Source organism: Xiphias gladius, chromosome 11, assembly GCF_016859285.1.
Source record: "Xiphias gladius isolate SHS-SW01 ecotype Sanya breed wild chromosome 11, ASM1685928v1, whole genome shotgun sequence".
NCBI lineage: Eukaryota > Metazoa > Chordata > Actinopteri > Istiophoriformes > Xiphiidae > Xiphias > Xiphias gladius.
Window position 1 is genome coordinate 21,154,672 of NC_053410.1, and position 27,954 is coordinate 21,182,625.

The window sequence follows — 27,954 nt, forward strand, 5'->3', positions numbered from 1 at the left end:
AGTCACGTGGCCCAAGGCCTCCAGTCAGCGTGGAAAGCGACGCATCAAACGGTGACTGAAGAAACTCTGTCGGCGCATCGTCCGCAACCTTCAGCCACGTCATCCGACTGCCAAGACTGGAGATTCACCTCAACTCTGATATAGCTGGTGCATGAAACATGATCCCCGGGCACCACAGGCGAGTCTGTTCACTGTCTGATGCGGCCACCGAAGGAGCCAAAAGTTGTCTGATCTATATCTCACTTTTCACGAATTGACATGTGTAGTTTAATGCATTCACAACAACCTCCACCTTTCATTTTCTGAAAGGATTGCATTTTCATGTTGCCCTGAGGATATTGCTCTTAACTTATACCACTGGTTAACACTTTCCATTTTAAAGTCCGATTAATAGATGGGTACTTAGAAAACATATATATCTCCCATTGCTAGACACCTATGAAGGATTCCGTTTCCCAGTCTTTAATAAAGTTGGTTATAATTTTCTTATTAGAACCACAAAACCCAAGTATAATCAAAATGGCGCATGGTCTTTTTAAGGCAATGCTCCACCTACAGCAGTGGTTCACTTTTATTTCTCTTTCAAAATATCAATACATTGAGAGAAATCAGCCCAAGTGAACAGTTGTTGTTGTTTTTTTGAAAGAAAACAAAGCTTATCTGACAATCAAATTTGTGGTGAGCAAATTTTGAAGAACAGGAAAGTTTATGAGTATAACTACTCTGTAGCTACTATAGGTTTCCTGATAAATCTTTACAGGTTGGGTTCACAGAAGAACCCAGGTGGTTGAACAGATTCTTCAAGGCAACTTTAAGGATGCTACATGTACCTAAATTAATCCTAGCTACTTTAGTCATGTGTGAACTCTACGAAGTTGATATATATGTTTGTTTGTTTTTTGTAACACAAAATGCAAGACAGACATGCGATGAACTGCTGGTTGACATTGGGAGGGGGTAAAATTTATTGTAATAAACTGCAATAACATATGAACTAAGATTCTTTAAACTTATGTAACTGCACTATATATTCTATGGTTGAACTGAAAGAAGTCAGAATTTTTTACAATTTGTGTTTTACCTAAAATCACACTTGTGATAACAAGGTCAGGGGGCAGATGTTTCCTAGCTGTTCTCCTTGGATTATTCTGAAACGTTACTGACACCTAGACATCTGAAGCCTTGGATTAATAAACTGATACACGATCTGGTATTATAGATGAGCATTATCACAACACAACAATACCCAGTAGAGGGCACCTGCTGTAGCAACGTCTAAAAACAGAGTTTACGATCTGTTAGCCTGAACAACTTTGGCATTCAGTCTTAAAATAACAGATGTTTAACACAAACATTCTGGATCAAGTATTTTTGCAAAACACATGCAGAAGTAAAGACAAAGCAAAACACTGAAATGCAATCCTTGCTCTACATCTGAAATGTGGCACCGTTTTTCTGTTTCAGTCGTCTCTTCCATATTACAATGACAGCACAAACTTCCTGCAGAGGAGAAATGATGACATGATGAGATATATGAGTTGTAGAAAGAAAACAGACAGTTTCCAAGCCAGAATATAATCACTCTAGGCATTATCAGCGAAATGTTTTCTCACTTTATGATGTCAGGCAGACGGGGGTCTCTATACAAGCCGTTGTGCAGATACCCCAGAGAACCTTCAAATGACACCAGCTTGACTCGCTCTGTATTCTGGGCACTCGCTGCTACCTCATACATCTGGAAGAGAAAGGCACAGAAATTCAGATGCTGCTAAAACAAAAGGTTATCGTCGAGATCACGATAAGTTACAGCTATAAGGAAAATACTGCCTCAGTTTAAACTGTATTGGATGAAGAGTAGCTTTCTGTGCCAGTAATACCTTCTGAGCAGTCTCAATGGGAACTAGGTGATCGTCCTCTGAATGAAGGAAAAGTATTGGGTTTTTCATTTTCTTCAAACTGCAGAATAACAGAAAGACATATAATGTCACCGCATTTTATTGTTAGTAACGATATTATTACCTGATCAATGTTTGATATTATGCATCAGCCAATATTTGACTGTTGTGTATGACCACTATGTTAGCTTTTCATTTAAACCTACTTTTCCTCAGTAGGAAAGACAGCCTTGTTTTCTGCCCATGGCTCTGGGAAAAAGTACCCAGTGCCGGGAAATTTCCAGTAATACTTTAAACAGAAAGAAATAAAACATTGCAGGGTCATATGTAATGTAGTAGCAGCCACAGGAAATGACCATATCCAGTATCAAAAGTGGTAAAGTTACATGACATTACCCAAGTAAAAGGACATTCTGTCATTTGCTGTCGAGCAGCATTGAATGTACCCTCCAGGATCACACCATCAAAAACCACATCTGAAAAGAAGCGCAAACAGTTGTCATTTCCAGATGCTGGAATTGTTTCCTCTTATTTACTTTTTTTTGCCAAACTTTACTGCTAGCAAAGCCTACCTTGCTCAATCAGCTTTACTGCAGTGTTAGTGGTCACTCTGCACAGAGATATGAAGAGCGACATCTTCAGTTAGTTTCTCCAGTTTGTGTATTATTTGAACGATTGTTATAAACAGTAATTTCAATAATTTGAACAGTTTCCTCTTCAACTACTCCTGACGGTGGCAGGTTTACTGTAGCTGAGGGCTAATTTCAATCATTTCTGTCATGAATGTATGATGTACTTTACTGATGACAGAGTAAGTTGTTTGGTACAACTGTAAATGGAATAATTTACTGTGTAAATACATAAATGAAAAGTAGCTAATTACAAGTACTGAAATACCTGTAGGTGATTTTTTAAAAGTACGCCGCTTACGGTTACAGTTTCTACTATATCCGCAAGAAACTGTACTAATAAATAAACGTAGTGGGGTCTGTCTGCAGTTTGGATCAAGATCGGCCTGTAAAACACTGTATTTTTTGATTTTCTGTGTACGTCTGCGACTGTCATCATTCCAAACTGTGGACGTGACCTGCCTTGATTTAACATTAAGGACCCTCTCCTTAACATGCTCCAATCATGAGCCATGTCAGTGATAATATGTAAGACACTCAATTGTTTTACTAATCGCTACTTTAGAGAAATCTTTCATTCTTAATATACTTTTTGGTTGAGCCAAGTTCAAGTTTTCTGAAGTTTTTTGCAAAGCACTGATTTCTTTTTGACATATTTTGTGTTTCTGTGTGGAGCTCTTTTCTGCATCTGTTCAGCCATTATGGCCATCACTGGTCATCTTAACTGCTACAGGTTGAATCAGTTAGACATGAAAATGGAGAAGTCTGTTCATTCAAAGCTTGAAGTTCAACATTTCAAAAATAGGACTATACAATGCACATCTGACACAGTTATTACAATAGTGGCCTGAGTCATTTTTACTTGTGTAAGAATGTCTCTACTTGAGTGAAACACTGTAGCTTGGGAGCCTGTTCCTACTCACCCAGTGCCAAGAGAGTGTCCCCAAATGACGACCAGGCTGTTTCCACTGCGTGCCTTGACCCAGTTGTACAAGTAGAGGGCATCAGTGGTGAGACCGCCCTCAGTCGGCTCCCCGGTGGAATCTCCAAACCCTGACAGAGGTTCTCACATCAACTTCTGCTCACTGACAGATCACAGAGCTGCCTAAGTCTGCCACAAGGTGGCAGTCACTCAGAGGGAAAACCTGCACTAGATCCTGACCTAAAGTTGAACTGCTGTGTTTTAACTGCCTTACAACAAACAACTCATCGAGCACCACTGCATTACTCCAGAGTGATCATATGGCTGCGAATGATAATTAATCAATGTGATCAGGTTGTGTATTACAATCAATGAGAAAGGAAAGAAGCGTTGACATGGAAAACATATTGAAAAGAAGAGTCGTAAACCTTTATTTGCACCAACCTCTGTAGTCAGGCACCAGCACGTGGTAACCAAGTGCACTCAATACCTGCTGACACATAAAGCTTATTTGTCATCAGAATGGCTACTGAGACTGTCATATCTTCATTAGACCGCCAAACGATGAATGTGTTTGTGTTGGTCATCACTTACTTTTGCCACTCCCACCCGATGAGTGGCTGCCCTGTTGGAACGATTCACAAACAACACAATGGGTGTTTATCGGAAAAAGAGCACATATGTCTAGCAATCTGGAATTTGCTCGCTTCTTCAGGAGCCAACTATAATACAAATTAATTATTTAACAGACCTCGTGCCCGTGTTCCCATGAAGATATATGAAAACTGGACTTCCATCGCTTAGAGTGTTCTGGTACCATGCCCAGTCCTTCCCTTGTGCCTCTTTCCACTGACTTTCAGGGACAGTGTGCCTTGAACAACGGATCATCAGGTATTGTCCTTTTCTCTTAGCCTTTTTATAACAGTGGTAAGACAAGAAAAGAAAAGATGCTGAACTTGGCTTATACTCACCAAACGCCAAGGGAGATCCCTTCCTCTGATGTTAAGTACATGTTGATGGTGTGATTAAGGGAGAGATCAGCCGGTCGGCTGAGGTCAACAAAGAATGGCACCCTGACTACAAACAGGAAAAGAAGAGAGTTTGGCCCTTTTTTGTGAGCAACCGGAGGATTTACAGTACTTCCAAAGAGGCAGACAAGGTACCCACTTACTTCTGTGTGTGTAAACAAGGTGCTGGATTAATTCCGGGAGTATTCTCAGCAAGAAAGGCACCAAAATGAAGAGAACAAAGAGTGCCAATAACCCTCTTTTCAGCCAAGACTGGGACCTGAAAACAGGCAGAGATAGAGAGATAAAACAATGTGACTACTGACTATCTAACCATTATCTCATATATCTCTGAGGGGGCACTGACCAATCTCCATACGGTCCCCCAGTAACTCAAAAGTCTGCTGTATTTTAAGTTTTCTAACTACTATAAGCCAAACAACAGACTGATCAACAGTGTTAGGAGGACTATGGATAACCATCTGTACATTTAACAATAGTTATTATTGGTTGGTGATTTTAAACGCCCTCTTCAGGGCCAGATCAGCTCAGACTCCCCAATCACCACGCGTCCAATCTCAACAAGTGTCACTACGCCAAAAACAACACTGGGCAACATGGGGCAAGTTTCCCTCCAGACTCCCCTCTTCACCCACTTCGCATTTGACCTCTGCTTCCTCTCAGCTGCAGACGTTTTTGGATGACTCAACGTTCAAGAGGCGCACGAAGAAAAGGGAAGAGGAGGGTGGGGACAGCACCGAGCAGTGGCTGCGGCACTAACGGGGAAACACTGACGTGGGAGGGAAGATTTGAATAAGCTCATAAAGATGGCGGGCGGTCATCTTTGGAGTCAGTCCTGAGTCCCAGAAGGCAAGAGCAGAAAAGAGGACGCTCTTCGGACTATTGGCAATTAATGGACAATGCAACCCGGCCCTTCCGCGAACACTCTAATCAGCCAGAAGACCGATTTCTCCACAGTGCTCGAGGGGAAACATAAAGGAGGTCGTTTATTTCAGCGGCTATCAGACTCGTCGCCTCATCTGTCCAGAGTTAATACTTTTATTGATACCAATTCACTTCCAAATCTGTTCTGGAAGATGTCAAAAAAAAAAAAAGCTCATATCAGGACGTTTAATGGCTGCCAGACTGCAGCGTGCAACCAACCCACCCTTTCAACTAGCCCTCAACAAACTATTACTGAACAAGTAACAAACACGCAACTTCCCTTCCGCAGTTCTCCTAGTGTAGTAAGCCAGTTAACTCACCATGCCCCCCCCTTCCTCTGGACTCTACCAGCCCGCCGAGCTTCACTGACTCCGGAGGGGGAATCACTCCGATGAACTGCCCTTCTCTTCATCGCACGAGACGTCGACGCGGTCGAGCGCTCGCTGAATTATGGCAAAACTTGGATCAAAGTCCGGCTTCATCGCGAGGAAGAGGAGGTATCCGATGTGTGTTAAGGCCGTGCTGCTGTACGAACGTTTATTACGAAGCACATTATGTGCTGTACGGAACTCCGCCTTAAACACGGCACAGTCTGCTGCGTAGCGCTGAACAGCTCGTGTTCGTTTCTTCATCCAAAAAAATCTGACATTTTTTTTTTTTTTTTTTGCACTGGTCTGGCACTGGAAGTCACGCGACACATTAAGCAATCTCCTGTAATGCGATTAAAACGGATCTTTTATTATACAAATTACATTGTGAAATGATATATGTAAATACACAGTGTATGCCTTAATCGTGGAGCTGTTTTAAGTCTGCTGTGATTGAAAATCTGTTCAATTTCTCTCACACATTAAATGTCCATAGTGAGTGGCAGATAAAACACACAAACAACGGGGTCCAAAAGCTCCGAGGCCCACTTTCCCATTCAAGTGAGCCCCACTGTACATGGAACGAAAGAGCGTAAAACATCACTGATGAAAGACGATTAGAAACTTCTCAGCAACAATCACGGTTAGAGGGCACAGACTGCTGTGCCAGTGCCAGAGTCTGCGCACCAGCAAGAGGTAGAGATGACAAACCAGAGGGAACGAGCCACCGAAGGGTCTGATGAGCGTGAAAGTGATGTGAATCACATCCCATGGCCTATGAGGTCATCAGATCCAGATTTGTTTGAGTGACATGTTGGACAGCGCTGGCCACCGCCACCATCAAAAATACCAAAAAGGACACTTTACATACGCATTTCCTTTCATTTGTCATCCGTGTGTATATTTAGTCCAGCTTTTGTTTGGCATGCCTTCATACATGGGCACATAAATACTGACAAGCATGCTATTGACAGTAAAAAAACTATCTGTAACTACACCATAGGTGAGCAATAGAGGACCAGTTTGACATTGACACATCAGTTGAGCACAAACATACTTTGCATACAAGCATGTCTCTCTGAACATATGATTTCTGGTGGCCAAGATATCTAACTGTATTTTTTTTTTTTCAGGAAACACAAATTTTCTAGCTCCTCTACATCAAATTATTACGCTTTATAAAATACTATACCCATACTGAATACTGAGTGCCTGGTAGGTTTTTTCATTACAGTGAGCAATATGTTTCAGATTTCTGGAAGCGGTAACAGTGGTGTTGCGTTTGGAATAAACAGCACTATAAACCTCCATGGGGACAAACAGTGGAAGAACTGTCAGGGAGGTTAACATGAACAGTGATTAAAGCATCAAGCCTGACATGTTTTGGCATATTCAAAGTATAATTCTGTCATGCATTTAATACTTCACGTCTACTTTACGTAACACATTTTAAGAACATAACCATGGGGAAATAAAATCCAAAAATCTCATTATTTTCCCATCAAAACAGACTCGGATTGAATAAAATCACAATGCCCTGGTATGAAAAGGGCACTTGAGAGGACAAACCCCACCAGGGCTACACAGACAGAAAAGAGTAGCATCTACAGAATCTCCCCACAGTGTATGACAGGGAACCTTTTGGATGTGCATTGCAGAAATGATTGCTTGGGACCCAGGATGTCACCAATAGAAATAAAAGAGGATGCTGATGCAGTTGACCACTTCAAGAACTGTGTGGCTCTGGCTGTACAAGGGAGCCAACGGAGAGGACACTGGCTGTAGGGGAACCCTTTGGTAGCTGATGGGTCAGGTACACACCAAAGGTCACCTAAAAATTCACAAAATAACAGGCAGTGTGATTGTTCTTTTCGTGTACATCGCCAGCCCACCACTACCACTTCAAACACACACATTAAGTCTGGGAGCAGTTTTCGACTGACCTTCCCACTGCGATAAGCAGACAGGGACATTAGCGGCTCTTTTGTTTTGGTCCCCGTGTCCTGGTCTACTCCAACCATCTGGCACCTTCCACACTGACCTGCAACCTTTGGGTTTATCACACAGGGAGCACATTCATTTGAGAGAAAGTCCACTTTTTAATGCATTTGAAGATTTCATCATTTATCTCAAAGAGTCAGCTCACCACAAATCGAGTGTTGCCAATAATCAAGTGCGACCAATTATCCTCCTCAAATGGTTCTACTCCAGTGATGACTAAATTGGCTCGGAAGCGGCTGATGACATTCTGTGAGTCAAGTAGCTGTTCGCCCTCAGAATAGTCTTGCCTGAGAAAAGGGAATGCGGAAATTACGACCCTACGTAAATTATCTACTGTGATGTAAATGTACGGGCGTCGTGATGTTTTTCACCGGAACATGCATATTATGAATAACACATTACGTGTTCAAACCTGCTGCTCATTTGTTTCTGAATGAGCTCCACACTGGCGCGGTTGATCATGAGATACTGCGCTTCATTCACCAGGGAGAGGGACGTAGAGGTGGCAGCTAGAAGGGACAGACTTTATATTACCCCAGTGATTTATTTGATTTCAGCAAAACATACTGATAGCTGGTTTGAACAATGTGCATCCCCAAAGAGCCTACAAACTGAGGTTTTACTGCAATTCAGAAGCTGGAAAATGTGTGACTTCCATAATTTTATCAATATTGATCAAAATGTGCACTCACTATTCAACACACATGAATTAGGGGTGAGTGGTGGCGGGCGAACTTTCTATCACCACGTATGTAACTTTAAAGCCAACGAGAAGTCCTAGAAAAATGCTCAGGGAATGTAAATTTGAACATCTGCAACTGAATGACAACCGGGCAAAACTCCATCTGCCGAGAAAGGTTGTTTAGTAATCAAATCAAAAGCTCCAGAAGAGCTACTGAACAGACCTTGTGATTGGACTGTTTTGTCAAATATCAATATACAGTATATTGTGATATAGTAATTATTCCAGAAATTTGACTGAGAAACTGTTTATGACATTGTCACGGTAATTTTCCCAAACTTGGAAGCTCCCTTCAATTATACAACTCCCTTCAATTATACAACTGTGAATACTGTGACAGTATTCACTTTTTTTTCTCAGACAATTGAATTGCAAAGTGTCTAGGTGGGTTTGGTCAAGTCCGCACTCATACTACTACCACTTGGAGTTGCAGAAGCTATCTATTTTAATTATCACCTCCGCCCTGGGGGTCATGTTCTTTACCCGTGTCCCTTTGCTGGTTTGTTTGTTGGTTTATTTGTCAGAACTTGGTGGAGTGATGGGGCATGCGCCAGGGAAGAACCTGTTAAATTTTGGGGGAGATCCAGATCATTTACTATGAATTTTAATTTTTTTCTGTGAAGTCTGGTGTATGTTGTTTGATATGGGCCTTGGCAGAGGAATGCACTCTACTGGGTGCCATTTTAGTTAGTAGTAATTATCCTTGGTTTTTTTTTGTTTGGTTATTTTTTTTAGCTTTTTTAACTGTTTATCTATTGCTTTAAGCTATTTCAACCGCTTAGCCATCACTTTTAGCTTTTAGTTTTTCAACTATTTAGCCATTATTTTTCCATTGGAACCATTTATCCATTACTTATAGTTATCTATTCTAACCTTTTAGCCATTATGTTAAGCTAACTGTCTCAACTTTTCTGCTTACAACAGGTGGCGTTCAGGTGTTAAAGCTGATCCTATTATGGGATATTTTTTACCAAATTGTAATTTCTATTTTTTAAAATGAAGGGAGTCACTAATAATCTTTGCACTTACCTGAACTACAGGTACTCCTGGTCGGAAACCCCTCGTATATCATTATATCGCCCACCCTCAGTCTGAATTTCTCATTTTCTGTTACATAATAAACTAATGCTGTCAAACAGAGTGACTTGCAAAAGCAGAAAAAGATGACATTTCTAAATTCCAAGTTACCAGCAGGAGGAAATGCAAGGTCGGAGCCACAACAACCAGGTAGTCTTTGCAAGAAATGTGACCTTGATTGCTCATGTACAATGTAACAGATTAATCCAGGGTAAAGAAAGAAGAGCCAGGCAGAACAGGTAAAATGCTTATATATACCTCCACTATGCCGCTTCTTCATGTCTCGGTCGAAATAGGGACTTTGTCTTATCAGGCGGCATGGCTGTCCAAGGAAGTCTGAAAGCCATGATGCAGCCTCATCCCCACAGTCGAAAGTCTCCACCCTGGGGAAAGGAGGAGGATTATATTCAGGAGGCCCAGGGGGAAATCTACAGAGTTTGATGCTGCTTACTATTTGGTGCGACATCCAATCCAAGAGTCACTGGATGAACAGGGTTTTTTTTTTACCCTGTGACTCGTCATGTGGGTATCTGTCAGAGGACATTAATATCATATCTTTGTTTTTCTATTCAAAAATGGTAAAAAAAAAACAGCAATTTAATATGAAATACGGAGAGGGAGTCCTCGTAATGTCCACTGTAGAAAGGCTGTGTCAAGAACAATGGAGTGAGAGAATGCATTGACATGAGTGAAAAATATGGAACAAATGGTACGTGTAACAGCATTTCCTGCAGCTGTTGCTTTCAGATGTTTTACCATTGCCAGCTCACCTGTCACCACAAACTTTACTCTGACACGCCCGATAGCTTGTGTGCTTCTGATCGTTGTTTTCCAAGGGAACAGAAATGGTATCCATCCCTGAAGGGCAATGAAAAAAAAAACAAGATCCTCTGACGGAGAGAATTTATAGCAGAAAAAATAACGGCCGACTGAAATTTCGTTTGGTTAAGCAGTGTATTTATTTTCAGCGAGCCGCTGAGAGACTGCCTGACCTGATGCCTGCAGGAGCAATTTGTTTGAGGGCAGGTGGACTTGCGGGCGAATGAGGCATAAACGCGCCTCTCTCTTCTGACTCAGGCACACGCCGTTTCCATTCACCACCATCCAGCCTCTGTCATACAGCAAACCCAGCGGTCCCAGTGGCCAGTCAAGGACCTGCGTGAGGAACAGCGCAGAGTCGAATGAAAACAGAGGTGGGGAAAGAAATTCGGGAGACAGAGACAGAGAACAGGGATGTAACGATAGGGCTGTGTTGTTCTCAAACCTCATATGCTCCGCATGATTTGATGGGATATATGTAGATGCTGGTGAGAGTATAAGCCTCCTCGAGGCCATTTGAGTCTCTGTGTCTAAATCCCTTGATTGATGCTTCTCTGAGCTTCTTCTCATCTACATTATATATCTCTCTATTGGTAATTTTGATAGGTGGATCTCCATTTGAGCTCTGGGATGCCGCTGTGGTTGTTTTTAGCTTCTCCAGTCTCACTTGGTCCACTGTGACCGGTTTCTCTACGAAGCACTCAGCAACAAAGTTCAGGAACTTTTGACAGTCTTCAAATGTTGACATATAGCCAAAGGACACGCGAACTGATCCGGTCGGCTGGCCGTCCACCAGGTCGATACTGTCTCCGCAGACGTGGCCGGCCTTGAAGAGAAAAAGACAATGTTTCATTCTACCTATCATGCCCTTAACAGACATTTTCATTTTTCCCATTCCTTGATCTCACCTGCAGGTTTCTCCTCATCTGATGATTGGTGATCCCAAGGAAGGACTGACAGGCCCCGGTGTTGCAGAAGCAGCCTGTGCGCACATGGATGTTGTACAGACTTGCCATTCTGTCCACCTGAAGACGACAGAGCAATTATCATAATGTTCACCTGCACTGCATATGCATAAACATGCAGTAATGAAACTGTTATGAAATACTATTTCTGGAATATACCTGTGAATACCCAATCATCTGTCCATGAGAATCCACGAGGTTGAAGTTTAGGATTGCACCTTGTGTGGCTGGACTCTCAAACTGACCCTCACAGTATATCCGGGCCACTGGTTGCCCGTTGCCATGGCAAAGACTTGACAGCAGCAAGTAAGTGTAGCGTGCCAGGCCAAACGTGTGCTGCTGGATGTTGTGCATGCCCCCTGAAGGCAGAAAGGGATAAAGACAGGGTTGCTGTTGATGTTAACCTTAAACAGATTATAATTTTGAACAATCTGCATATGCATTATTACTCTGCTATTAAAATGGGGGACCTGTGATCTTGTAAAGAGCTTCGAAACCGTGATTTAGAGCTATGATGTCCAAGAAAGAGACAGTCCCATCTTCAAATCTGTATCAGGGAGAGAGAAAACATTGCATTTTTAGAAAAAGAATGAAGGAACTACAGAGCAGCTGTGAGCTCGGAGAGTATCTCGGATTGTGCAGGCTTGTACGGTGCTTTACCTGTCAGAAATGTTTGCTGACTGCACATAATAATCTTCTCCAGAAAGGTAAGCTGCTGCTGTGCCTCCTCCAAAATAAGTCTTTTTTAGCATGCCTGCTGCGTCGTGACGGACAAGAAGGGCGCCCAGCCCTGTAGGGAAGCCAAACAACTTGTAGAAGGAGACGGGAATGAAATCAGCAGGGCAGTCCTGTAGGTTTAGAGGGGAACAGCTGACATGAGAGGCAGCATCGAGCAGCACAAACCAGCGGCCTTGGTGGTCACATGCTGGGTAAAGGCGTCTCGCCTGGATGCCTTTCACATGGCTAAGGGGATACTTCCTCCCAGAGAAGTTGCTCTGTGCTGGGTAGCAGAAGAGGTGCGGCGTCTGACAAATAACATCTTCACCTTGAGCCTCCTCCCTTGCCCTGTGTTCCACCTCGTGCGGGGAAACAGGCAGGGCGACTACCCCTCGGCCAGAAGTCAGTCCTCGTATGCCGACCGCAGAGGTGTGGCAGTCGGTGAGGTAGCAGAAGTGACTCCCCGCCTCGCTCTCGGTCCGGGGCCTCCAGGGAAAGCTCTCGGCCACTAATTTGAGAGCGGCTGTGCAACCAGAAGTGAAAATCACACAGTACTCCTCGGGAGTGGTGTTAAAATGCTGCAATACCCTGTAAGAAAATGCTCTGTTTTTTAACTCATTTGAACCAGCAAAGCACCACTCAGAGGACTCACAGGGGCCCATTATGAAGGCTTTACCTGTATCTGACCCTCTCGATGGTGTCATGCGTCAGTCTGCTGCTGGGGTTATGGCTGTGCGGGTTTCCTGTTGGATAAAATAACAATCCTTAGAGGCTTCCAATTTAATGCTTGAACGAAAAAAGAAATAGCCACATGAACATAACACTTGTCGGGCTCTCAGTGTGACTTCTCTTACCGTATACGTTCCGTGTAATGTCCAAGCCGTAGTCCCTGACCAGCGACTCCGGGTACAGAGTAGTTGCTGCATGATCCAGATATGTTATACCTGTTTACAGGGAAGGAGAAGCCATAAGCGGTCGGCCTGCGACCACCGTCCTGTCACCTCCACTCGTGGCCGAACACGATCATTACCTTTAATCCGCGTGAACTCCCGCCCGATCGCCTCTTCGAAGTGCCCCCCGTAACCGTAGTGGCTCCAGACCCGCTGAAAAGTTTCCAAAGTGCAAAGTTTCTGGAAATCCATCGATCGCTCTCCGCACCGCAGCGCCGCGGTGGTTGCGGCCGTCCCAAGCCGCAGCGCTCGCTGACACGCTGACGGGTCTAAGTCCGGTGATCAGCAGCTGACCTGCACAGCCCCGCTGTTTCCCCGGCGGTCACGCAGCCACGTTGACGCGCGACTGGGGGGGGGGGGTCAGAAGCGGGTCCCTGACAGAAACTCAAGTTGAGCTTCTGTCGCAGTGGAAGCCGAGCTGGTAAAGAAGCAGCAAAGCACTTCGGCCAGGAGTCGAAACTCCGAAGTAATAAAAGGCTTTTGCTGTGCTGCAGTGCTGGGACTAGCCAGTTTTCCCTCTATCTCCTCCCTCCACAATTTGTTTGTACATTCAAGTACATTCGGTGAAGACTTTGGTGCTTCACTCTCGGGAACGTTAGCTAGAACACATACATTTTATACCTATTAAAAAGTTGGTCATTTGACTGATTATTCCATTTTATATGTTCACATGTATTTTGATAAAAATATATTTTCACAAAAATGTAACAGCTACAAATTACAAATATCCCCTTTTAAAAAAAATAAAAATATGTATATTTACATATTTCTAATATACATTGATTACATATACTGCACAATATATAGCTATGTATTCAACATTTTTTTTAAAAAAAAAACATGTATTTGACATATGTTGTGATTTTAAGCATTATAAAAATCTGACTATTCATTACTTCTCAGAGGTATGTGATCAGGGATACCGAAAACTCATGCAATTTACAATGTGAACATTTTGAAACTAACTCTTTGAAAAATGAAATGATTCTATCTAATGTGTTTGTTGTAATATGTTATATGTTTTCTATTAGACAGAGGTGAAAGATGCTTCGAGATTTAAACCGTTGAAGTATTATATTTATTCTTTACCTACTTGCCCAAGGCCCCCCCCCCCCTTCATTTTTTCAAGGTTTTCCTTCCAAGAAATGTAAACCCTGCGCTGTGTTCAGTAACTGTAACTGATTATACCAACAATATACTTTTCAACGTTTATTGATCTTCATTCGTTATCCCCTACTCCTGCTCCTCAACCTGAAAAGGGCTTTTAAAAAATTGTAAAGAGTGGCACTTTACAGAATTACCTCCATCATTCATTCATTCACATTTGAACACCATGGGAATTGTACTGAAATCCTGAGAAGTAAACGTAATGCGTCGTCAGATGTCTGATACACATTGAAGTTAAGCACAGATATTGAGGAAAGACCCATACAAATGTTATAGTTATAGCCATTTAGCATGTATGCAACTATAACCCCTTCGTCTCATTTTTTTCAGTCTGCTCTTTCCAGGAAATTTGAAATCTACACTGCTTTTAGTAACTGTAACTGATTACACCAACAAGCCTCAGTAATCACTTCGCAGTAGCCCCACTACATATAATCCCCAGCTCTTATTCTCATTGACACGCAAGGTACATCAAGGAGTAAATAAGTTAAAAACGTTTGGAATCCTAAATCTAGCTAAAAAATATGGATTAGTTCACATTATTCCAGTGTAATGATTACTTTATGTCAGGGCTGCTAGACCTGCTGTGTTATTAAATCTTTCTACCATTCTTTGAATTGAAGTCAAATAAATGCAACTAAGACCCCATTTCTTCTCATTTTTTAGGGCAATTCTTAATTTGAAATCTACCCTGCTTTCAGTAACAGTAACTGATTACACCAACAAGTCTCAGTAATCAGTTCACAGCAACCCCGTTACATATAATCCCTGACTCTTTAATCTCATTGACACACAAGGTACGCGAAGGAGAGGAAATTAGTCACAAGTGATAGGCATGAAATGCCTGATCGTCTCATGGGCTCTGAAAGGATAGAAATAACTGTCTCATACTTGCCCTTGACAGCTTTGATGGCTTTTTTTGTGGCTCTGATTCTGTTTGCTGTCTGCACACAGAGAGTCACACTATTGTACAAGTTTTATTATACTTTTCTAGACTTTTACCGACCTTCATTCTGACAACAGAACCTAGTATTGACCCTGAAAAAGTCTCTTAAAAAGTGAAGAATGGCAAAATATCCAAGGATTATCTTCACATTTTTGTTCTCATGAGGACTTCCAGTTCTTTTAATTGTAAAAATATAACTTGCAAGTTATATTGAAATCCTAGTTGAGAAATGACTGTAATTTGGCCTGCTTAGATGTCTGATAGACTGCCATGACGCTCACAGCAGCCATCATTGTCTCCGTGCAACACACTGAATAGTAATTAAATATGCCACTTATGCTTCACTGATTCATTTCCTTCACAATTTTGAAGCCCAGCTGAATACATTTTTCTGTGCAGAAGGGCTGTATTGTATCCAGTATGGCCTCATTACAAGGGCAGAAGGGCTTGGTGTGGGGGAGGGCAGAGGCGCGGGGGTGGGGGTCTGCGGGGGGGGGGCACCCCACGAAGACATTGTGCTTAACATTACTAAATAACTCAAATGCCACATTGTCCTTCCCAGCCCTCAATTAGTTGGGTTCCTTGTTCAAAGCACCGATTTCATACAGGGAGATTTATTTTTAGAGAAAATCTGGCCCTGTGCAGGCAGGAAGCTCTCTGAAAATCTAATGAAGAACACAGCAGTCATGCAGAGTTGTTAGTCATATAGCACCATCAGTTAACAAAGCTTCTCTTCAGTGTCTCTGTGTGTGTTTTTGGTGACTGCAAAAGGCTAGACCTTCCCCATTTTTCGGTTGTGGTGGCTGAAACTGTAGCTTGCTCTATCTGTGCTGGACAGTGTCCAGGCAAAGAGCCTCTTTGCCCTGCCCTCAGGCCTCTTCAGCTTGTGGATCTCCGTGCGGAGGAACGCCTCTTTGGTGGCTGTGACAGGGAGAATTAGGCAAGAGATGCGGGTTCACTTGCCCTGCGTAGGGGCTTATCTTGGGCTAAGCTGAGGGACTAATAGCAAAGCCAACCTCCGCTCCAGCCGGTCTGAGGGCACAGGGAGCCATCTGTCCACTCTGTGGATAACTAACAAAGGGGGCAAACATTGAACACGGACTACAAAGTAAAGGGCCGTCCATTTTGGAGATATCAGAAATAAAGAAGAAGAGCAAGCATTCTGTTTATAAGGTCAGTACTCGATACTAATCATTCTTGTTGCATTACAGGCCTTTCATTAAGCCACAAAGAGAAGAGTCAGACTACCTACAGCTCAGTTTCTGTTGCTAACAATGTTGCAGACTGCAGCAATGTCGGGGTTTAGCCAGACAGAAAGTTGAAGGGTAACTTTTAATTCAGTCTTCCCTTTTCGTTCTATCCATTTAAAGGGAGCTGAAGAATGTGAGGCTTTGTCTTAACACACTACTCCTGACTCCTATTTGATTGAGTTAATTTAAGCTGGTTGTTTTTCTGTACTCTGCTGTGTTGTAAATGGATTTTGTTGCACTCTTAAATTCAGAGATAGTCTGGGCCACAATTTATATCGCATCAAACCAGACATGTGATGAATCTCCAATACTGTAGCCCTTGTGTTACAGGGAGGGAGGAATGCCATGCTGTAAGGCCCCATGCTCATAGTCTCATATGTGGCGGCTCAGAAACAGTTATAAATAGAACATTAGTTTAGATATTCAAGAAGCAATTACTGTTACGTTAGTAGAAAGCTTTCATTATAATAAAGATTAAATATTTGATACGTTCTTTCAAAATGTATGGAATTTTTTTAAATCAATGTCTATTTAAGAGCTTTGTTCCTGAAACACTAATGTATGTAATAATCTTGTAAAATACATTAATCTTTTCATAACAATCTTCAGAATGTTAGAAAAAAAAAACTCTTAGTCTCAAAATTTTAATATATATTCAAATATGACTCTTCAAGTAATCCACGTAGACATTGTTCTCCAGTTCTCTCAAGGATTAATGCCCTGTTTTTTTTATTGTCTGAAACACATTTCTGCCTGTCAGTGCTCTTGGAGCTGGGCTCCTGTAGATTATCTGTTTTATCATGTATACTCTGTGGGTGCTGTTGTGCACCAGTGTTTTGTTCGGAAGTCTTGAGTGGGCGCTGACGTGCTAGAGGTGACAGAAATGGGTCAAAAGGGTCTTAGCATTAACCAAACAAATCCTGGCCCATAGGATTAGACAAAGATGTTGCTGTTTATTTAATGTATTCATTGTAACTTTATAGTGATAGACTGAGGGGAGAATAGTTGTCAGTCTTGTTAGCAGAAAGGCACCCTCCACTCATTCATGATATGGTATTGATCAAGTCCTTTAGCGCAGTCTGGTATTATCAACACTGGAATGTGCTAGAACAATATCTTATTGTAAACTCAGCTGGTGGAAAGCCCTGTTTTATTTGCCCATTATCCCACTGATATGCCACATTTCATTCACTAATTACCCACAATTGTGTTATCATCAGAGTTAGCATGCTTGAGTCAAACTCACCAATTTTTGGCCTTTCCTTTTTTTAGGTGTGGAATGGCGGCAGAGAGTTCTGTATTTATTGGTCTGTGTGAGTATCTAAGCTGGGGTACGCGGGAGGGTCAGAGGTCACGTATTAAAGAAAATATTCAACATTTTGGGAAATACAGTAGGCTTGTTCTCTTTCTCGCCGACAGTTAAATGAGAAGACTGATACTGCGCTTGTATCTGTGCATTAAATATGAAGCAAAGTTTTTACACTTTGGTGTTTTTTTGGTGGGGGTTTCTTAACTTTGGACAGAGCAAGGCTAGCTTATCCGCTTGTCCAGCCTTTGTGCAAAGCTATGCTAACCGGTGGTCTTTAGCTTCATATTTACCGTGCAAACATGAGAGCTGTGTCTTTTGATCTAACCCTCCGCCAGAACACAGATAAGTGTATTTCTCAAAATGTTGAACTATTGCTTTAAAAATGTGAAATGTCATGTTAAGACCCTGGAGTAGGATTGAGTTAAACTCTGGATTAACTGGAAACACCTCATACACACTCACCAATAGCGTGCCAGCATGTTCCCTCCTCCCTTTGGACATCACCAAAGTCTCAGCAAGTAAATCTACCATTAGCATGAAGCCAACAGGTTTTGGTTGACGGTTCACATGTGACTGGCTACTCAGTCGGTCCAAAATCCAAGCAGCCCCTCCTTAAATTACCTTTTTTCATTTAGATTATTTTGTTTATTAGTTACAAAGTCTTCATCTGAGTCATTTTTCTGTGTCTAGTGTCTCTCAATTATTAATAAATGTAATAAAGGGGAAAGCATTCTCCTGGTGACCTTGGTTCTTCATAGACTTAAAAGTTCTATAGTTCTCTCCGTCTGTTATGCTTCAATAAGCTCCCTACGCTGCATCGAGACATTCTTTATTTGTTCTGCAAATATAACGAATTGGATACGCGGCCACAACAGAGCCAACACTGTGTGGTGTCAGTGTGATATTAAGAGACAGTCACACACATCACTTGATCATCGGGCCTCCACGGCACAAGTGGCTTCCTTTGTATCTTATCTTATCCGAGGGAGTCACACAACTTGTATTTAGCCGGAACTAAAGTAACCGTCCCATGTGAAGATTGCACCTAGTGATAGGCTTATCTTCCCCCGCTCACAACTACACGATCAGAAGGCAAACAACAATGGTTCACAACTCCTCAGAGAGCATCTCATTCCTGATAAATTAAAAAAAAAAAAAAAAAAAAAGGAGTGGGGGGTGGCTTTGGGCCCCTATAGCATCATAAAAGCCACTGCTCCAACTTTGGAGTATTTTCCAGTTATGTTACATTCTCCATAGTTAAGGTTATGATCCTTAACATTTTCAAATGGAGATCTCTTTTATCGCTGCTGCAGACTGATTTAACAGTGACGATGCAGTCGACACCGAGTTCACGAAAGCTTTCACATTTGCTGTGTCTGGTAGCTCTCTCCCAGGAAAATGTTGTTGAGCACAGGAGATGATACATTTCACATTTCTTGCAGCTGCAGCAGCCTGACTGTAATAAACAGAAGAAGAACCGAGTAGCTAGCATGAACAGTGATGATAACCACAATGGCTTAACAGACAAAGAAAAGGCTGTGAGTTTATTGAAACTTATAGGTAATCAGAATTAAGTACAATACTCTCCACTTTTAACCATTTGACTTCATAACAAAAATAATGAAAACACACCTGGATATTGCAGAATACCTCCATAACTTTAGAGACAATTTCCTGAACCACCTGAAATACTAGAGAGCGGGTTATATACGGAAACTGACTTAGACAATATCTTTCTTTTCGCAGAGTGTTTACTGTGAAGCTCAGAAAACACAGAGGATGTCTGACAAGGAAGAAATGGCTTCAGATGGGAGCCTGAATGTTACACTGACGCTGAGACTGCTGATGCATGGAAAGGTAATTGACAGATGTGGAAATAGTTGAAATAATTTTGTGTATTTTTGTAGTAATAACCTAATGGTGTGATACCATGTAATACCATGTCATTGCTGTTAAATGGATTAACTCCTGCTCTAAATTTGAAAAGCTGTTAAGAGAAAATCTTGTGTGTTGCCACTTGCTGAAGCGTTGCTATCTTTTAATTCACAGGAAGTTGGCAGCATAATTGGGAAGGTATTTTTTGTTTTACAGTCCATCAGCTTTTTTTTATTCATACTGCTCTCCTTCTGATTGTCTTGTTTTCTTCTTCTTATAAAACTAATCAAGCCTATTGTTTGGTCATTTCTTACATGATTCCAGAAAGGAGAAACGGTCAAGAAAATGAGGGAGGAGGTGAGAATTCACTTTGACATCTATAATTTTTAATTAATATACAATTTAATGTGTTCTGGCAGATCAATTACAACTAATCAAAGCTGGAATAATTGTGGATATGTGTTTCCAGAGTGGCGCTCGTATCAACATATCAGAGGGATCGTCTCCTGAGAGAATAGTTACCATCACAGGACCTACAGAGGGCATCTTCAGAGCTTTCTCTATGATCGCGCAGAAGTTTGAAGAGGTACAGCAAAACAAATACGCAACAAACTCTACTGCAACGTTCCACAAATTGTCAATAAAATACTATTGTTTAACAGAAGAATTTAAGAGAGATCCTTTGAAGACCGTGTCTGAAATCTAAAGGACAGTGAATGCACCTTTTCCTCAGTCCTGTTAAAAAAAAAAAGACATTCTTACAGTGCTGAAAAAAAAACAGCCTAGTTTTGAATTCTCCCTCAGGACATTACTGCAGCGATGACAAACACCAACGTGACAAGCAAGCCACCTGTGACACTTCGCCTGGTTTTCCCAGGGAGCCAGTGTGGCTCACTGATTGGCAAAGGAGGCTCAAAGATCAAAGAGATCAGAGAGGTAGGAGTCCTTTTCCTATTTATATTTCTATCAGGAAATTATTTTTCTGCACCCAAATGGGGACAGAAAACCTCCACCCCAGGTCTCCGTCACTTCGATTATCAAACGCTCCAGTCAAACTATTCTTCCTTCTCTCTTCCTTAAAATGCGTGTTTTTTTTTTTTTTTTGGTTGCTGCTCATGAAAATCCCACTGATTATGCCTGTAAAGATCAGCGGAGGCTGAATACTCATTCTGAATGGACAATATTTGTGTACGCCTCTTCAAATATTGGAGCATGCGTTGCTATTTGGTTTGCAGCTGCTCCCTGCATGTCAAAATGTGTTCGGGGTAATTTGCGGGTGCTTGAAACATCATTTCAATTTGGGTGATGGGATGCTCCTTTCAGCAATAAATAGGCTTTGTTTCTTCTGCTGTCTGGCGATGTTAAGACCACAGGCGCTCAGGTTCAGGTGGCAGGAGACATGCTGCCAGACTCTACAGAGAGGGCTGTCACGATCTCCGGCACTCCGCAGGCCATCACTCAGTGTGTAAGGCACATCTGTTCTGTCATGCTGGAGGTAAGCACCGTCAGACAGCAGATGATCTTCACGTTCAGCAGCTCTATTTAGGTGTCAAGTATGTCACGTTTGTTCAGGCTGTGGTCAAAGCTATTCACTAGCACATTTCGAATATTTTCAGTCGGAGCGATGTATTACTTTTAGCTTACTTTTTCAACTGTATATCCATTACTTTGAGCTAACTATTTTCCACTTCTCCGTTACCTTGCTAACTAGTTTTCATGCACTCTCAATTGCATCATGTGGTATTAATGTGTTACGACTGAATCAGGTTGATAGGCAGCTACTGATCATTGCGAATAAACAGCATTATAACGTTAACAGTTTTCAATCCCATTTGGCTGTGTATTTTCCTCCTTGACACAAATATGTGGATATCTTATTTGAAATCAAATCAGAATTTCTATTTTTCTGTTGAATTAGTAGGGTTTAGTTGAGTTAATTAGTTGAGCTCTCCACATATCCCCTGTAACTGCAGAAGTACCACCTGGGGTACCAGTACCCCTGGAAGGGAATCACTGAAGCGCAGTATAGTTTTTTATAGAGATTTATAGAAGTTTGAAAACATCGGTAAAATGGGTTCCTTTATATAATGTTAATCTTCATAAAAGAATGAGTTTAGATTTCCGTTCAGAATTCACTTGACCTCCATCCAGTTCCTTATTTTCGGGTCGATTCGGAGTTCTTTGGTCCAAGGTTTCATGTAACTTTCAACTAATGAATGTGTTATGAAAAGATACAGCAAGTGAAATCAAAAGGGATATAAAATGCCTCAGTGGCCGTAAGATTTCTTTTCTTAGCTGTGGCGGTGAAAAAATGTTTCTCCCTTTTTTGTTGGCATGACTGTGTCTCTAGTCTCCACCAAAAGGAGCGACTATTCCCTACCGTCCCAAGGCCATACCTGCAGGAGCCCATGCAGTATTAGCGCCTCAGCACTCTGCACAAGTAAGTAGCCATATCGGGGCTATATTAAAAAACTAACAATTTAAAAGTATCCTTATTTTGTGGGATCTCAGAGTCACCCTGATCATTAAGCGTATTTTCACCACTAGAGGGCCACGTATGTGTAAGGGTGCGAGCAGAGGGAGAAGATAATGATCTTATTAAAAAGTATTCAGCCAAGCTGTATTGTGCCATTGATATGAATAACAGCCATTTACATTAATAATTCTCCTGCAGTGTGAAATTTGAACGATGTCGTGACTAAAGCTCATGTTTTCCATGAGCTGGCTAGCTCCTGTCCTGATTTTGGCACAGTCTGTTCTGACCTATCAGACATCTGTTTATGTTATTGGATTTCTGGCCATGGTCAAAGAGGGGGACAAACAGCAGATGACATTTAGATGAGATTCCATCAAATCTATACACATTAGAGCTATGGAAAAGAGGACGGGGATGGATTTTCTGAAATGCAGGCACTGCACTGAGTGTGCTCTTCATACTCTGTGACAAATTCATATTTCAAGCGACAAGTTAGAACATGTGTGCACCTCTCAATCAAATAACCGCATCGCTTCTCTTATTCCTTCCAGGCCTTTGCAATCCCAGGGCAGTATGCTTTTGCACATCAAGATGTAAGTATATTCACTTGAGTGACTGACATCTGCCCTAATGACCTACTCCTGCCCACTCCTTCCAAGCCACCACTACGCCCTCTGTGTACCCTACTCTGCAAAGATGAAACTTCAGTAACCCTGATCTGTTGACATTACTAACTCTAACTCACAGTAGCAGCATGCATTGATTGAAATGGGATCAAAGATCTTAAGAGTTCATAATCAGTTGTAGCTTTGTAGCCAGAGATGTGAGTGTATTTTCAGATGACTGCCATGAGAAGCCAGCATGCTTTCTGAGGGAAATGAATCTCTTCACACTGACACCATCTGTGATGTTTGTGAACTTCAGATTGGCTCTGTATTGTAGTTGTCAGCTCCTCTGAAATAATCCAGTTTGATTGGTTAGCTCTAACTTCCTTCCTACCCTGCAGTTGACCAAGCTTCACCAGTTGGCTATGCAGCATATCCCCCTCCCTTCCCTTGGGCAGAGCAACCCTACCTTCCCTGGTACGTACCCACAGCTCCAGGGAAGTCCATCTATCCCTCTGTCTTCACTCCTCTTTGAATCACACCATCAAAACAACCCTGTCACTTCAGAGGGGATCAAGGATGTCTCCATTCTTTCAGAGTTTACAGACTCTCACAATTTTTTTTTTGTAGACGGTAGCTTTAAAGATATGCATATACATCAAAATAGATCTCTTGCATTGGTATTTGCATCTATCTGTACCCAAAAAGAAAATGAAAATTTTAATCCCACAAACAAGTTTATTGTCAACCATCTTGAAAGTTAGTCAATGAAATATTTATAGTCCAAAAGAGTGTGTGACAGTTTAAAGCAGACAGAATGATACAAAAGATAGAATACGAAAAAAGAGAGTTCTCTGAGAGGGAAATGTGAAAAATGACAGAAAATATTTACAGTTTAGTAAATATTTCATCATTATCACTATCTCTCATATCCTCCCAAAATTTGCCCAATTTCCCCTCTCCAAAAAAACAAATCCTAATCTCTCGACCCCATCCTTCACCTCTGCAACATTTCTCCTCTAAATCTAACATCGTCATGGCCAGACCATCCCTGACCTCAACCACCCCATGTACTCATATATCATCCACAACTAACTGAGAACAAAACATTACAACATTATGATTGCATTGGCAAGACTGGTGTGATAAAACTTATGAAACCTTCTCATTTTTAATAAAAAAGTAGCTTATCTTCTTGTAGTGATGTAAAATACGTGTATAGAACGTGTGTTGAATACATATATACAGTATATGTGTCTAACTAGAGAGATTTTTGTGCCATAAGCCATTTTTGTGTTCCTAATTTAGCAGTGTAACAGGTATAAACTAGACAAAGTAGGGCAACTTGTCATGCCATGAAAGTGGAAGCCATTAGCACCATACTGTTGTTAGCGTTCCTTGTCCTACTTTGCAGGATTGGATGCATCTGCCCCCACAAGTTCACACGAGCTGGCAATACCTAATGATGTAAGTGCCACATTGTTTGTGTTCCTCAAGCACTAAAACTCACACTGATAATCCTCATGCTCCTGACTTCAGTAACACTTTTGTAGGAGGACAGCTTTAATGAGGAATTTTTGGACACTGGTGTTTCGCCTTCTTAGCTGCGGAAACTAATTTATACTTTGTCTATTTCTGGCGAACATAAATTATTGCACAAATTCATAGCACACATCATTGCAGTGCTGTTAGTAGCAGTATTAGCTTGTGGCTTGAATATCATTAAAATATATATGTATCAATATAATATCAGTTTTTCAAAGGCTACATAGCAGTCTATTAGTTATTCTACTTTAGCCTTTGATAAGATTAGTTTCAGCTATGCTGCATCATCAAAAGAGAAACATTAGCAAAATAGACGTCTTAGATAAATGTGTTTTATATTTCTATAGAGTTACACATACAACCAAACCTCTGCCATAAGTTGATAGCACTTTCATGTCCGTACGGTAAATATGAAGGTGGAGCCAGCAGCTGTTAGCTAAGCAAAACATTCGGACTGAGAGGGGGTAACAGCTAGCCTGGCTCGGTCCAGAGGTAACACAATATCCAGTTACGTCTCGTTTCTTTAATCTATACAAAAACTGAAGTGTACAAACAGATTAAACAAAGGAGATGAGCTTAATTGGAGGTGCTGTTAGGGGGATTATGTTATCTTTGGATGGAGCCAGGCTACCTGTTTCCCCCGTTTGCTGTTTTTGTGCCAAGCTAGGCTAACTGGCTGCTGGGGGTAACTTCATATTTACCGTACAGACATGCCAGTGATATCAATCCTCTCATCTAACTCTCAGCAAGAAAGCAAGTAAACACATCACCCAAAATGTCAAAAAGTTCCTTTACAATAGTAGAGTAGCAAAGCCAGCAACCTAGTGACGACGCTCAGAATATCGCCAGATTGCATTGCATTTGATCTTATAACTACAGATAGGAGTTTTACTAATAGGGGGTGTAGTGCACCATGGAGATGTTTTCTGCTGTTACAATAACACAGCCAGGAATTTGGTTTTCCTCTTTGTCGCTTCCAGATGTTGTTTTGAAATCTAATTCCCCCAAATCATGGAAACTCTTATTCACATGTTTCTCCCCTTCTAGTTTATTGGGTGCATAATTGGGAGACAAGGCAGCAAGATCAATGAGATTCGCCAGGTCTCTGGAGCTCACATCAAAATTGCCAGCGCCACTGATGGCTCAGCCATGCGCCAAGTCACGATCACAGGCTCGCCGGCCAGCATCAGTGTGGCCCAGTACCTCATCAATGCCAGGTAAGACATTATGCAGGGCGGCCACGTCCAGCAGGGCTTCACATCACAGCCTGATGATAAGACAGCCAAACTCAATGTTATTGTATAAAGGCAGAGTTATTGTGCTCAGGGTGAGGCTGGATTTGTTCCATCTCACTGCTCCGTTCTCTTGACTGCATTAAAATCCTTATTGTCTCTGCTTTCTAACACATTCCTTCTTTGATTCTTATGTTTTCTCCTCTCTCTCACCTCCCTTCTCTTTTGTCTCACCCATCCTCCCCCGTTTCGTTTTTCACTCTCTTCTCTTAACTCCTCACCATCTCAACCTCCACCCCCTCACCCTTCCTCCAAAACGTCACGACCTGCAGCTTAGAGATGGCTAAATACACCATGCAGGCCGCTTCCTCAGCGACCCCAGTTGACCTCAACATGAGCTTCTCTCAGTCCGCTCCCACTGCCTCCACTGCTGCTACCTCTATGGCCGTCCTGGCGGCCACCACCCCAGCCCCAACCACCATTAACGTCCACTCTCCCTCCACCTTACCAACCATCCAAAACCCACACTACGCCGTCCCTGTTTCCAGCCTTCTTGGCATGAAAACGCTCCCTGTCCTGGCTGTCCACCCAGCAGCTGCTTCCAGCCTAACACAGGGTTTATCCCCTTACACCGCAAAAATGCCAACCTCCGGCATCAAAAAATCTGAGCGGCAGAAGTTTGCTCCTTATTGATGTGTGCTTTTGAGGTCTAGTCAGTATAGCTGATTGGTAAGAAATTATCAAAATATGTCAACTTATTTAACATTAAGGATCTAGGCTTAAAAATAGCTTACACCAGGGTGTGTAAGTTTTGCAAGTATAGCACTTGTTTTCCATAAATCAGGAGAAAGGATGGTAGTATAAAAAAAAACATGTCCTCATTAATTAAAGCAGGCAGCAGAGGTGAATATTAAATCAGTATTATCTTACAAACATGCATAACAATTCCTTTGAGTAACTCAGGCTTGTAGTAGTATCCTAGAAAAAGATATTTTTCAAATGGATTCATGTTACAGAGCTTTATATGAAGACTTACACCAGGAGATGTGTTTTCCCACGATGCAAATATTGACTTAGTTTCCTGTCAGTGTAACTAGTTTACAATCAGTTTTTTGTTAGAGAATACAAATTAGTATCATAAGAGGTGGTACTTTGTTGGCAGCAGGCTGTTAAAATGTTTGTCTTGTACAATAGAAGTCAGTGTGTTAAGTATTTCTTTTAACAAGGATTGCTCCACTCTTCTGTCATATTTCCCCCTCTCCTTCACTATAGGCTGTCCTCAGTGCTAACAGGCTTGGGTGTTCTGTAGTAGCGCTGCACTGTTGAAGTTCTGATGGGATTATCCTAAAGCCACACTGGATTCTAGTGGATTTCACTCTACACAGTAATCCTGTAGAGCGGGACTGGCCTAACTAATTCATTTACTGTTTCTTTAGCGTGTTTCTTGTTTACTCTCCAACCTAAATGAGTGGAATGCTTCGACTTTCAGCATCTGAAATGGACGCTGAGCAATTATTGTAATAAATGTTTTATTCATGTGTTTCTGATGTGGGTCTACCCCCAGACAATGCAGATTTGTTATATTTGCTGATGAAATGACTGAAATAAATGGGACTTTTTATGAATGCAGGTTTGGTTGAGTCTTTTCTAATTTTGTTGATGCAGAAAAATCTTTTACAATTTTGCACAATACTCTGACCCTAAATAGAAACATCAGCTCTGAGGATTTATGCATTGTTTACTTTTAAGTGGCTTTAAGCTTTAACTGTACATAAATCAGGGCCACACCAGCATTTAAGCTATTTTGTATTAAATATCGTGTCAGAGAAAAATCTCCATGGTGCCAAAAAACGTTTTGGTAGAAACAAAATATTTAAAAATATGAGTTTAGTAGACATTGCATACACGCAGTGGATAAAGAAGTTGAGCACCTGCTGGGATATGATGTGATATTTGTTGAATTTCAAACTTTATTGATGCAAATCATTGTGATATAATTAATCGAAGTTATAAACAAACTGAGGTAATATTTTTCCAAGTGTTTGTCTGAAAGCCCAAAGACTATACACAGCAAGGTGTGAGACTCATAGCAAACATAGCATAACTGTTCTCCATCTTTTGATATTTTTCCTCCACAGCCTGCACGTAAAACATTAAACAGCAGTGATACCGAAATATAGAGAACTACAGAAAGCAGTAACAGTGGCCATTAGCAATGTGCAGCACACAGACGTGTAGAGATTTTCGGCAGGTATACAAAGACAACTCTGCACAAACTAGTCCATGGTGGATGCAGTTTGTTGATGGCAGAGGGCACAAAGCTCCAGCCCAAGCAAACTTTTCCTCCTGCACTCCCCCAGAAAAACAGAAGCCAACTTGGACTAACCTCACAGTAAATATTCAACACATGCCGTGGCAAAAATTCTCACGGGTCCCGAAAAGAGAACAACTTAACCTCCAGGTGTCCACTAAAGCATACTGCTAAGGGGCAGGTAGGGTAGAGTCTAGCCAC

General features: G+C 41.7%; 3 protein-coding genes across 4 annotated transcripts; 1 reads left to right on the forward strand and 2 right to left on the reverse strand.

Annotated features, from left to right (window-relative positions):
* Positions 1 to 941: 941 nt before the first annotated feature.
* Positions 942 to 5,827, reverse strand: si:ch211-117n7.7 (uncharacterized protein LOC751622 homolog). Of its 2 annotated transcripts, none has more exons than XM_040139293.1 (13): positions 5,719 to 5,827; positions 4,618 to 4,733; positions 4,418 to 4,523; positions 4,198 to 4,317; positions 4,041 to 4,071; positions 3,891 to 3,936; positions 3,448 to 3,577; positions 2,468 to 2,505; positions 2,292 to 2,371; positions 2,102 to 2,184; positions 1,878 to 1,956; positions 1,614 to 1,735; positions 942 to 1,500 (listed from the first exon to the last, which is right to left on the reverse strand). In XM_040139293.1, the coding sequence occupies exons 1-13, from the start codon at positions 5,808 to 5,810 to the stop codon at positions 1,479 to 1,481; spliced, it is 1,065 nt and encodes a 354-aa protein (XP_039995227.1). In that variant the 5' UTR covers positions 5,811 to 5,827; the 3' UTR covers positions 942 to 1,478. The 2 variants fall into 2 exon arrangements, with proteins under 2 accessions (XP_039995227.1, XP_039995226.1); XM_040139292.1 differs by having other exon boundaries at positions 3,891 to 3,939.
* Positions 5,828 to 6,086: 259 nt separating this feature from the next.
* Positions 6,087 to 13,350, reverse strand: mocos (molybdenum cofactor sulfurase). Its single transcript, XM_040139291.1, has 15 exons — positions 13,118 to 13,350; positions 12,942 to 13,031; positions 12,764 to 12,830; positions 12,031 to 12,675; positions 11,841 to 11,917; positions 11,530 to 11,729; positions 11,314 to 11,430; positions 10,851 to 11,231; positions 10,579 to 10,741; positions 10,357 to 10,444; positions 9,845 to 9,969; positions 8,180 to 8,276; positions 7,913 to 8,054; positions 7,710 to 7,814; positions 6,087 to 7,597 (listed from the first exon to the last, which is right to left on the reverse strand). The coding sequence occupies exons 1-15, from the start codon at positions 13,227 to 13,229 to the stop codon at positions 7,493 to 7,495; spliced, it is 2,514 nt and encodes an 837-aa protein (XP_039995225.1). The 5' UTR covers positions 13,230 to 13,350; the 3' UTR covers positions 6,087 to 7,492.
* A 6,156-nt stretch (positions 13,351 to 19,506) lies between these two features.
* On the forward strand, positions 19,507 to 26,893 carry zgc:110045 (uncharacterized protein LOC664755 homolog). The gene is made up of 12 exons (XM_040139334.1): positions 19,507 to 19,566; positions 19,759 to 19,782; positions 19,909 to 19,941; positions 20,054 to 20,170; positions 20,389 to 20,520; positions 20,951 to 21,079; positions 21,935 to 22,024; positions 22,612 to 22,653; positions 23,067 to 23,142; positions 24,080 to 24,132; positions 25,258 to 25,427; positions 26,715 to 26,893. Exons 1-12 carry the CDS (start codon positions 19,507 to 19,509, stop codon positions 26,749 to 26,751), a joined length of 963 nt encoding a protein of 320 aa, XP_039995268.1. The 3' UTR covers positions 26,752 to 26,893.
* The last annotated feature ends 1,061 nt before the right edge of the window (positions 26,894 to 27,954 follow it).